At 42.9% G+C, this 10,775-nt stretch overlaps 1 protein-coding gene across 1 annotated transcript in view; it reads right to left on the minus strand.

Moving 5' to 3' along the window:
• Nucleotides 1-10,061, minus strand: part of LOC110192862 (proton-coupled amino acid transporter 1-like) — a 36,741-nt gene extending 26,680 nt beyond the window's left edge. The window contains exons 1-3 of the mRNA XM_020964263.2: nt 5,505-10,061; nt 1,161-1,251; nt 163-251 (exon numbers count right to left, since the gene is read on the minus strand). Coding sequence (XP_020819922.1) covers nt 163-251; nt 1,161-1,251; nt 5,505-5,716 — 392 coding nt within the window. The 5' untranslated portion in view covers nt 5,717-10,061. The remainder of the gene's footprint in view (nt 1-162; nt 252-1,160; nt 1,252-5,504) is intronic.
• Nucleotides 10,062-10,775: the final 714 nt, after the last annotated feature.

The following is a 10,775-nucleotide window of genomic DNA, read 5'->3' on the forward strand; positions in this document are numbered from 1 at the left end:
TAGTAATGAGATAGTTTCATTTAAGCTCTGAAAAAAATCATACATATGTCACATTAAGACCAGAAAAACAAATGAAACATGGCTACATCAATACACACAAGGAACATAGACCTAAGTACAAAACCTTTCATTCAAGAACAGGGAGAAACAAATGTATCTTACTTGTGGCACAAGTGGTGAGCACACTTCACCAGGATGCCCATACAGTGCACAGCCACAACGCCAATGAGCAACAGACTGAGAGGACCTATCTTTAGAGAAGGGTTTGCAGTGGGAGGGGGAGAGAAAAGGAGACATAGTTATTAAAACCATAAGAGGCAGGGACAGGCTGAACAAAGACAACATTGTTACAGTTTATCCTTAGGAAACAACCATCTAAGTGATCCAATGAAGGGGCAAATAGTGAGATTGAAGAGGAAACTGTATGAAATGGATACTTGTATGAACTCTGGTAAGTTCCTGAGTCTCCTCAAGAAGAAAAAAAGGGATACGTTCATAACATATCAGTGATGTAGTAAAGACAGACTTAGACTTGGAAGAGACTCAGATTCTAGCTCAAATCCTTCTAACTCATTGTGATCTTCTCCTCTCCAGGCCTTAATTCCATCTCATTTTTTTAAAAAATGGGGGAGGGAAGGAGGAAGTAGACTAGATAATCATGATCTCTAAAGTTTTTTTCAGTTCTGACACTCTATGATTCTAAGTGTATCACTTCAGGATATAACTTCAGGGACCAGCCAAATACACCCTATGATTTTTTTCTAAACTTAGTTTAATAAAGATTTAGTGTTCTGTCTACCTTCCAAGGCACTCTCAGTGTCCAAAAGGGTCTTACCCAGGGGTGGGGAACGTGTGGTCTTCTAGGCCCTTGGGTGCGGCCTTTTGACTAAGTTCAAGTTTTATAGAACAAATCCTTTTATTAAGGGAATTTATTCTGTGAGGTGTGGATTCATCAAAGGGCCGCACTTGAGGACCTTAGAGTGGCCTCGAGGCCCCAAGTTCCTCTTTGGAAGTTCAATTAAAGAATAAGCTTTCCCATTTCATTATCATAAATGAATGAATGAATGAACAAACAAACAAATGAAAGTGATATCACCCCTACTAACTCTTTCCCAGAGTGATGGAGTATTCCTCCCTCCCACAGCACAGACACCTCTTACCAAGAGCCCTGCATTCTTCACTGCCAGGGGCAGTCCCAAGAGACCTGTGCCAGTATTCCCTTTCAACAGGTGAATCAAAGTTTGGAACCATCTGCAAAGGAAGACAAGGAGAATCAGTGTGGAGGGAGGGGTGCCCCATGCTCAGCTCCCTGGTTGTAGTTGCAGACAAAGCGACAGAACTGGTTTAGGTGGCACCTACTGGTGCAATCTGTGAGCTCCATTGTCCTCTCCTGTAATATCTGGAATTGATGCCAATTACTACATTGACTATACTAGAGCTCTGTCCCCACAACTAGAGCACAGGCAGCTAAAGCCCTGTGGAAGGAACATCCTATTGCATTCCAACTTGCAAATCACGTGGAGACACCGTGAAGAGGCAGAGCTATTAGGATAAAGGTCCTGTGGAAATCACCTGACCATGGAATTGGTCTCAGGTGAATATCCTAATAAATCAATTCCCTAGGAGGTTGAAGAGGACAAAAAGATGTACCTGAGTGACTGCAGGTCTGACTGCTAGACCTGCTGCGTTGACTAAAGGCAAAACAAACATAAAGAAATATAGTATAGCCTTCATATTCTATACCACTCACTCCCAGGACTGCAGGTATTTTAGAAGAACAAGACATCTTTTCTGCCCATTCTGCACCCATAAGCAAATTAATCTTTCTAACACAAAACCCACGTTATTCTCTTGCTCAAACTTTTCAATGGTGTAGCATTGCTTGAGGATAAAATCCAAATTCCTTAGTCTGAAATTTTAGGCCCTTGACATATGGTACCATGCTACCTCTTCATCCTTCGCATCATACCACACACACATGCACACATATACTTCTAATATTCTCCAAGCTCCAGCTAAATTAAAGAACTCAGTTTCCTCCAGATGCATCGGCGCTTTGCCATCTCTGTTCCCAGAGTTCTCCATCCCTGTAATGACCTTCTCCTTGCTTATTTCTCTGTCTATCCCATCAAGGTCTAGTTCAAAAGCTGTTTAGTCTATGAAGCCTTCTCTGAATTTTCTTCCCTTCCACTGGAGTGGGACTGGAAGCGACCTCTCCCTTCTTTGAGACTTCATAGCACTTAGGCGCATGACAGGAGCAGAACGTGTTTTATTCTGCATCATAGTTGTGTGTGTGTGTGTGTGTGTGTGTGTCTTTATCTTACCTGGTGCAAGCTCCTGGAGGACAAAGACCATATAAATGAATTAGCACATGCTGTATGTACAGAAGGGTAAAAAAGAGAACATCAAACAGAAGATCGCTGGAGTAAGAAGCCATGCATTTGCATCCTGGTTCTGCCACTTAACTGGCTGTGGACCTCAGGCAAATCACTTCATTTTCATGAGCCTCAGTTTCCTCCCATGTAAAAAGGAAGATACTGTTTGTGCCTCTTACTTCACAGGCTTGTCATGAAACTCAAACGAGATAGGGCCTACGGTACTCTTTACAAACCTTAAAACGCTATCCACTATTACCAATAACAAAAGAAATCTCTAATAGTCTTGAAAGCAGCAATCTCTCTAGAATGTGGGAGATACAGGGTCACTGAAGCAAGAAAGGTACAGAGTCCCAGAATCCTGGGGTTGGCAGGGATCTGAGGGGGTCATGCAATCCATTTCCAGTTTCTGAGAACAAGTCAACCTCCAGAAATGACCCCCTGTGGGGAAGGAAGCAGAGGGGCCCAGCATTTGTAAACAACCACAAAAAGAGCCCAGAGCCTTGGTTCTCAAGCCAGTACAAACGGAGTAGGCGATTGAGAAATAACAGTGACAGGTACAAGTTAATAGCTGCTTTTGGCCTTTCGGCTTCCCATAGTTTACAAACAGTGAAAATCAAGACCCAGCCTCCTGCCCAAGAGTGACCCTGGTGTGTTAAGCTTCACTCCAACTCACATGTAGTATAGGTTGACATGGCAGAACAGCAGGAGACCTGAGAACATACTGTAGGACAAGAGAACTCAGCTGGCTCTTAGAACAAGGAATATCAGAGCTGAAAAGAATCTTGAAGGTTGTCTGGTCCAATCACTTCATTTCACAGATGAGGAAACTGAGGGCCAGGAGTTTACATGAAATATCTATGGTCACCCAGGTTGTAAGGAGAACAAATATTTGAATTTTGATCCTCCGATTTGAAATTCAATGTTCTTTCCTCTATGAACCATTATGCTGTCCTCCAAAGGCCCAGAGAGAGGAAGTGATCTGTTGAAAGCTACCTGAGTTTTGTTGCCTGAGTGTACACACGCACATGCATGGTGGGGGAAGAGGTGGAAGACTGGTAGTGTTCCTGGAAAACCCGTTTAACAGGTGCTAAGGACAAATTGAGCCCCAAACAGAATTTCAACAAGTGTGCCTTTACCCTTTGTTAGCTGAAAAATAAATATCCAGCACGTCTCTCCTCCTTTGTCTCCTCCTTTTCCACTTGCGCAAAGTTAAACTGAAGTGGGCTTCGGTTCATGTGTAAAAACAGTACTTCTGAAGACATGGTAGAGAACTCTGACCACGGGCTAAGAAAACACATTTGTTTGGTCAGTTTCGTGATTCCTTTTATTCTAGTAACCCAGACCCTCTGTTACACATCTAAATCCTCTAAGGGCAGAGGAGCAATTATTCACCTTATTAAGTGTTAAGGAGAGCAATGGACACAAATCTCAACTAAGTAGATGCCCCTTTTTATTTCCATAGGCAGAAATATCACCCAAATAGCCCCTGCATTACCAAATGCTGGAGACAGGTTCCTTTTGCAACTAAGAAAGGGCAAAAGGTTCACTTTTGAGATGTTTACTTAAGAGCCTGGGAGCTCAAAACGAGCTAATATGTTTCTCTTGGGAATACTTAATCTTAAACACTCATTCTATCCCTCTCCAACAACAATTAGAAAAAACCCTGGACTAGCGACCGGGAAACCGAGGGTCTAATCCTGGATGGATCCCTCACTTCCTGTGTGATCTCAGTGAATCTCATTCCTCTCCCCAGCTCTGTTAAGTAAAGAGATGGACCAACTAGATGATCTCTGTGGTTCATTCCAGAGCTATCAATCCATGATTCTAGCTCACCCCTGTTCACTGCACCCTGGCATCCAAGTGTCAGTTTGCACTACCTGGGAAATACTTCTCGAGGACCCCGAGCTAAATTAGATCTCAAGTCAGGCCTTGGGGAACGTGCCCTCTGTCCTTGAACTCTCCACAGCCCCAGGGGTTTTCCTTGCAGGTTACCAGCCAATGCAGGTGTTGAAAAAACAAACTTCTATCTACTGGGCATCAATTCAAACGGATTAGATGCAAAGAGAACCCTGCTGGATAATCCCTGAGTAAGAAACAAAAAACAGTTTCCCAAGAAAAACCCTATATTTCTGCTTATGACAGATCTGAGACAGAGTCTGAAGGGAAGAGGGGGAGCCAGAATCCAGTGACCTGAGAGGAGTCTCTACAATTTTTATTTGATGAGAAGGGAATAGGGAAGTCAAGCCTTACTGTCATTGGCGAAATGGTGATTATAATATTTATTCTCCCTTCTTCATGAGGTTATTTGAGCTATTGGTATTAATGCCGGAAATTCCCAGGCTCTCCCTAGTGCTCTCATGGTCCTAAATTCAGATACCATTTTTCTCTAGATCAGGAATTTAACCTGGGGTCCATGAACTCATTCTAAAAGTCAAGTCAACAAGCATCTATTAAGCACCTACTATGTGCCAGGCACTGTACTAAATGCTGGGGATACAAAGAAAGGCAAAAAATAAAAATGATCCCTGTTCTCAAGGAACTCACAGTCTAATGGGAGAAAGATACTGGGTAAAGAATTACAAACAAGACACATGCAGCATAAATTGGAGATACTCTCACAGAGGAGGCAATAAGATGAAGGAGGTATAGAAAAGTCTTCTTATGGAATATGGGACTTTAAGACTTGGAGAAAGTCAGGAAAGCTATGCATTTTATTCTATGCATTCAAAAACATTATTCTGAGACGGGGTTCATAGGCTTCCCTAGGATGCCAAAGGGGTCTATAACACAAAAAAGGTTAAGGACCCTTGGCCTAGATGCTTTTTTAGAGCAGCCTGGGTTTCTGCTCTGCACTCAGGACTTTCTAGGGATAGCACAGCCAGGTAAAACAAAGTCTACAAAGCAGACCGGATCCTCAGTGGCAAGGAGTTCTGATCTTAGCTTTGCAACTAACTTAATCTTCCCATACCTCAATTTCTCCATTTGTCAAATGAGGAGAATGAAACACACCTGCCTCTGAACACACCACCTACAAAGAAGCAAAGCACAGCCCAAGAGTATTTATTGCAAACACAAGATAGAAAAGTAACCAGGCCAAAAATGAGAAAGACAGAATGAGCCACTTACGTTATCCCCTCGACCTTCTGGCAAGAGCTCGGGTCAGAGCCACTGCTCCCACCCTCAGGGGTGCTCCCCTCCTTTGAGCCGGTATTGTTACATTCTTTGTTGTGGAACTTCCAGGTGCTGTCTGGTGGGCTGACTGGATTAGAACTGAAGGTCACAGTAGCCTTGGTCTTGAGCTCCAGGTTCCCAGTGGGATCTTTATTTGGAGTAGCCATGACTGCAGACTCCAAAAGTAGCTCTAAAAGTATTGATGAAGAATGGGAAAGGTGCCTGGTATGGAGGCAAACAGATGCCTAGTGCAGATGGACAATCGCAGCTCAACTGGCTGTGCCTTCACAGGCTGTCTTCAGGAGCTTAAACAAGGCCCCGCCCAACTCTCCTGGGCTAACACCTACTCTCCTTGGCTGAAGGGGCCCAGTGGAAGTGACTTTTGGTTTCAGACTCTCCCAGGGCCCTAAAAATGAGAAACCACAAGTCCCTAAACCAAACGAGACTGAAGTCCGTCTGTTCGCAGCTGTTCTAGCCCACATCCACATCCCACAGGGATTTGGGGGGGGGGGCAAACCCAGAGTTTGCTTCTCCTGAAACAATCAACAGGTATTTTATTGATGACCTACTATGTGCTTTACACTGTTCTAGAGGACAGAGATACAACTAGAACAATATGTATGTATATAGGCATATATAAAACAGATACAAAGTTACCGGGAGAGGCTGGCCTCAGACACTAACTGTGTGACCCTGGGCAAGTCGCTCAACCCTGTTTGCCGTGGTTTCCTCATCTGTAAAATGAACTGAAGAAAAAAATGGCAAACCACTTCTGTATCTTTGACAAGAAAACCCCGAATGGGGTCACAAAGATTTGGAAATGGCTGAAAAACAACTGAATGACAAAAATTGGAGGAGTACCAGTGGGTAAAAGGATTAGGAAAGATTTTATGTGGAAGATGATACTTGAGAGAAATAAGAGATTCCAAGAGCACCAAAAGGTCTTGTACAAGAGGCCCTTCCTGACTTCCTCGGTTGTTAGTGTCCCCACCCCTGCCAATCACTTTTTGTCTATTTCACAAACATCTTATATTGACACATATCTCTGGACACATTCCATGCCTTTCAGGAGAAGTTAAGGTTCTTAAAGGCAGAGAGACTCCTTCCCTTTTTTATCTCCAGCTCCTCCTTCTGAGCCTAACACTAGGTAGGTGCTTAAAAATGCTAACTGGTTGATTGAATGGTACCCCCAAGGCCTGGGTTTGAGTCCAGATTCTCTAAATAATCTTTGAGGAGTTATCCTAGCTTTGTACCTCTGGGACATCAGATTAGGCCATTAGAGAGCAGTAGGATATTACAATTTAAAGTAGATCTCGATGGGAAAAGGGAAGAACTCCTTCAGCCTCTTTAAGGGAATCTTGCTTTCTTCCCCACTCATCTGATCCACATTATACTAGAGGGTCCCTCTTCCACATAATTCTTAGGCCAGATCCCACCCACTTTCTGGCCTAAAGTCAAAATGCCAAAAAAAATCACAAAGAGCTTTATGCCAGTGATGAGGAAGGACAGTCATTCATACTTCTTACTTCTGTAACTTCAAAAAACAAGTGAATTCTAGTGCTGGAAAGGAATATCACATTTAGAACTAGCAGAGTCTTTCAAGATAATTTAATCGAAACCTTCATTTTACAGATGAGGAAGTGAGGCCAAGAAACAGTAAGTGACTTGGCTAAATTCACACAGGTAATAAGTAGCAGATTTGGGACTATAACCTTAGTGTTCTGAATCCAAAGTCAAGTTCATTCTGTTATACCCCACTGCCTCCAACCACAACATGTTGTGTTAGAACTACAATGGACCCGAGAGATTGAGTCCAATAACCTGATTTTACAGATGGGGAGAGTGAGGCCCAGAGAAATATTGTGGTAGAGTAGAAAAGAATGTTGAATTTTAAATCGGAGGACCTGGATTCAGCTCCAGTCTCTTGTACTTATTTCCTCATTTGCCCTTAAGTGGACAAACCACTTAATTTCATTGGACTTCAATCTGTAAAATGAAGGAGTTGCAGAGATAATATCTAAGGTCCTTTCTAGCTCCACAGCCTATAAAGTGATTTACTCACGATCGTGCATCTCCTTATTGAAAAAACTGGGATTAGAAGACCAGTTTTTAAATTCTCAATCTGTCTACCACAGGATCTAGGGCAGTGAGGGTAGGGGGAAGAAGATATGAGTCCATGTTTCTCCCCCCTTCAGAAAGAGGGAGTCTTTAAATAATATAGACACATAAAAAGCATTCATCGAGTTGCAGACATTGCTTGTTAGGTCTAACAAAAACCTGTATCAGAGGTACAAGGACTGCTATTATCATGCAGGTTCCCTTTAGCAAATATTTGCATGTTCTCAAGGCAGTTCAGGAGAATGGTTACTACCTGGTGTCTATTCCAGTAGTGGTGAGGAAACAAGGCCAGCCTCAGAGAGGAAGGGACCCTCAGAGGTACCAGGATACAGTGGAAGGAGCATTAGATTGGGAGTCAGAAGGCCAGGTCAATCCTGACTTTGATACTAGCTGTGTGACATTCAGCAAATTACTTCTGTTGTACTGAGAAATCAGAGAGGCAAACCCAGACAAAATTTAAGATGTGGATTTATTATCGCGCAGCTACCAGGGGTATGCACATCCAAATCAAACAGCCCCCATCAGTGGTCGAGCTAGGGTTTATATAGAAAAGAGCATGGGAAAGAAATGCGAGGAACACTGATGAGGTAATCCAAAGATACAGGTATCTTTGGGGGCTATGGATGGGAAAGTACAGGGAGTATACAGGACAGGGAGGGGGATGGATCTTTGAAGTTTGGCAAGAGGAAGAGTTCTTGGGCTGGTCAAGGACACCCCTCTCCCTCTGTCTTGACATGAGAATGCTCTGCAACAAAGGAAAGCTTTCTCACAACACAGGAACTTACTGAGGAATTGGGAGGCTTCCAGACACATGATCTGAGGGCTGGGGCCTGAGCAGCCCAGCTCTGTGTAGCTGTACCAGGGAGAGAAATAAGGGTTGTGCTGAGGCCCATGCATGAATAACTGCTAGGCACAGTGTCCTTGGGCTGGGGAGTGGTTGTCAGACAGTGTTTCTGAGACTAGGGAGAAATTGGGGCACAAGTAGAAGCACAGCACCCGAGGACCCCATCATTACAGGTCAGGGATCACACAAACCAGACCAGGCGTCCTGGTCTCTGGTATAAACATAATTTTCTAAAGCAATTACATTGCAAGCTTCTTATCCATTTGCGTTGGAGGTATGGGCTGTGCTGAGCTACAAGAGAGTACATTCACTATTGTTTAGATTTAGGAGGAAAGAGGTCTGGGGCAAGATTAAGCACCAACTTTTGCTTTCCATGGCTTAAAGGGCCCTACTACCTAAATGGCAAAATAATGTTCTGCATAACACTTCTATTCTCTGATTCACTTTCTTCTTCTGTGAAATGGAGATAACTCTGACCCTAGTACAACCACAAGATGTGAGAAAGATGTTTTAGAACACTACATAAATTTGCTGCCATTACTGCATTTAATCTTAATGAAGAGATGGATTTTGGTTTACTAGTGAGGAGAAAGTAAATGCAATAAATGCAGGCCCCTGGTCTAACCAAGACAAAATTTCCCCAAATACATCCCTAGATTCACCACACCCAAAGGTTTACTACTGGCACTTGCAACACTAATTGCTACCTTCTGGAATTCACCAAGGGAGTGTGTGATTTTTTTTTTCTTCAGTATTTTCACCAGACTCTGGCACACTTAGAGCTTGAAAGCACTGACTGGGAATCTTTTATTTTTTCCTGGGTCTCCTGCCATTCTGGACAAAACCATGAGGATACAGAGGCTGCTGTTTAAGAAAACACAGGAAGAGTAAGAGCTCATACAGTGGTATAACTAGACCCACTGGATCCCCAACTACCAATTTCATTAGGATCCCTCCTATCAATAACCATGTGCTCATTCCTTGATTTCTCTTCTGGCTCCACTCCTGATTCTCTGGACTTGTTCACTATATCTCATTCACCTTCTTACCTGGAAGATCTCTTTGCTTCTGTGGTCCCCTCCTTAGATTTATGAACATCCCCATGGATTTCCATTTGGAGGATGTGCTGAGGCCAGCCATGCTCACTCCACTCCTCTCCCAACTTCTGACTCTTTAGACTTCTCCCTCCATGCCACTTCCCATCTTTTCTTCCCCCTCTCCGTGCCTCTCAGCTGTCTTTTAAATATTGCCTTCCCTGATTAGAATATAAGCTTCTTTTGTTTTTGATAATTAATGAATTTATTTTTAGTTTTAACATTTACTTCCATAAGATTTTGAGTTTCAGATTTTCTCCCCCTCTCCCCCAAGACGGTGTGCAATCTGACAGGCTGTACTTATACATTCATATTAAGCGTATTTTCCCATTAGTCATGATGTAAAGAACAATTAGAACTAATGGGAGGAACCATGAGAATGAAGCAACAAAACAAAACAACAAAGGAAAAGGAGAGCAAATAGTATGCTTCCATCTACACTGCATAGGGGCAGCTAGGTGGGCAGTGGATAGAGCACCTGAGGCCTCAGACCAAGCACTTGACACTTACTAGCTGTGTGACCCTGGGCAAGTCACTTAATCCCAATTGCCTAAGGGGAAAAAAAAAACCAGACTCCATAGTTCTTTCTCTGGATGTGGATCGAAATTTCCATTGTGAGTCTTTTGGAGTTGTCTTCCATTCTTGCATTTTTGTGAAGAGCCAAGTCCATCAAGTTAGTCATGGTACAACTTGGCTGTTACTATGTACAATGTTCTCCTGGTTCTGCTCATTTCACTCTGTATCAGCTCATGTCTTTCCAGGTTTTTTTGAAGTGTGTCTGCTCATCATTTCTTATAGCACAATAGTATTCCATTGCATTCATGGACCACAACTTGTTCAGCCATTCCCCAATTGATAGGGATCCTCTCAATTTCCAATTCTTTATCACCACAAAAAAAATAAATATTTTTGTGCATGTGGGTCCTTTTCCCATTGTATGATCCCTTTGGGACACAGACTTAGAAGTGGTATTGCTCAAAGGGTATGCACATTTTTATAGCCCTTTGGGCATAGTTCTAAACTACTCTCCAAAATGGTTGGATCATTTCACAATTCCACCAACAATGCATTAATGTTCCAATTTTCCCACATCTTCTCCAACATTTATCATTTTCCTGTTTTGTCATGTTGGCCAATCCCATAGGTGTGATGTGGTATCACAGAGTTGTT

Source organism: Phascolarctos cinereus, unplaced genomic scaffold (genome assembly GCF_003287225.1).
Source record: "Phascolarctos cinereus isolate Bilbo 61053 unplaced genomic scaffold, phaCin_HiC Scaffold_2;HRSCAF=192, whole genome shotgun sequence".
Lineage (NCBI taxonomy): Eukaryota > Metazoa > Chordata > Mammalia > Diprotodontia > Phascolarctidae > Phascolarctos > Phascolarctos cinereus.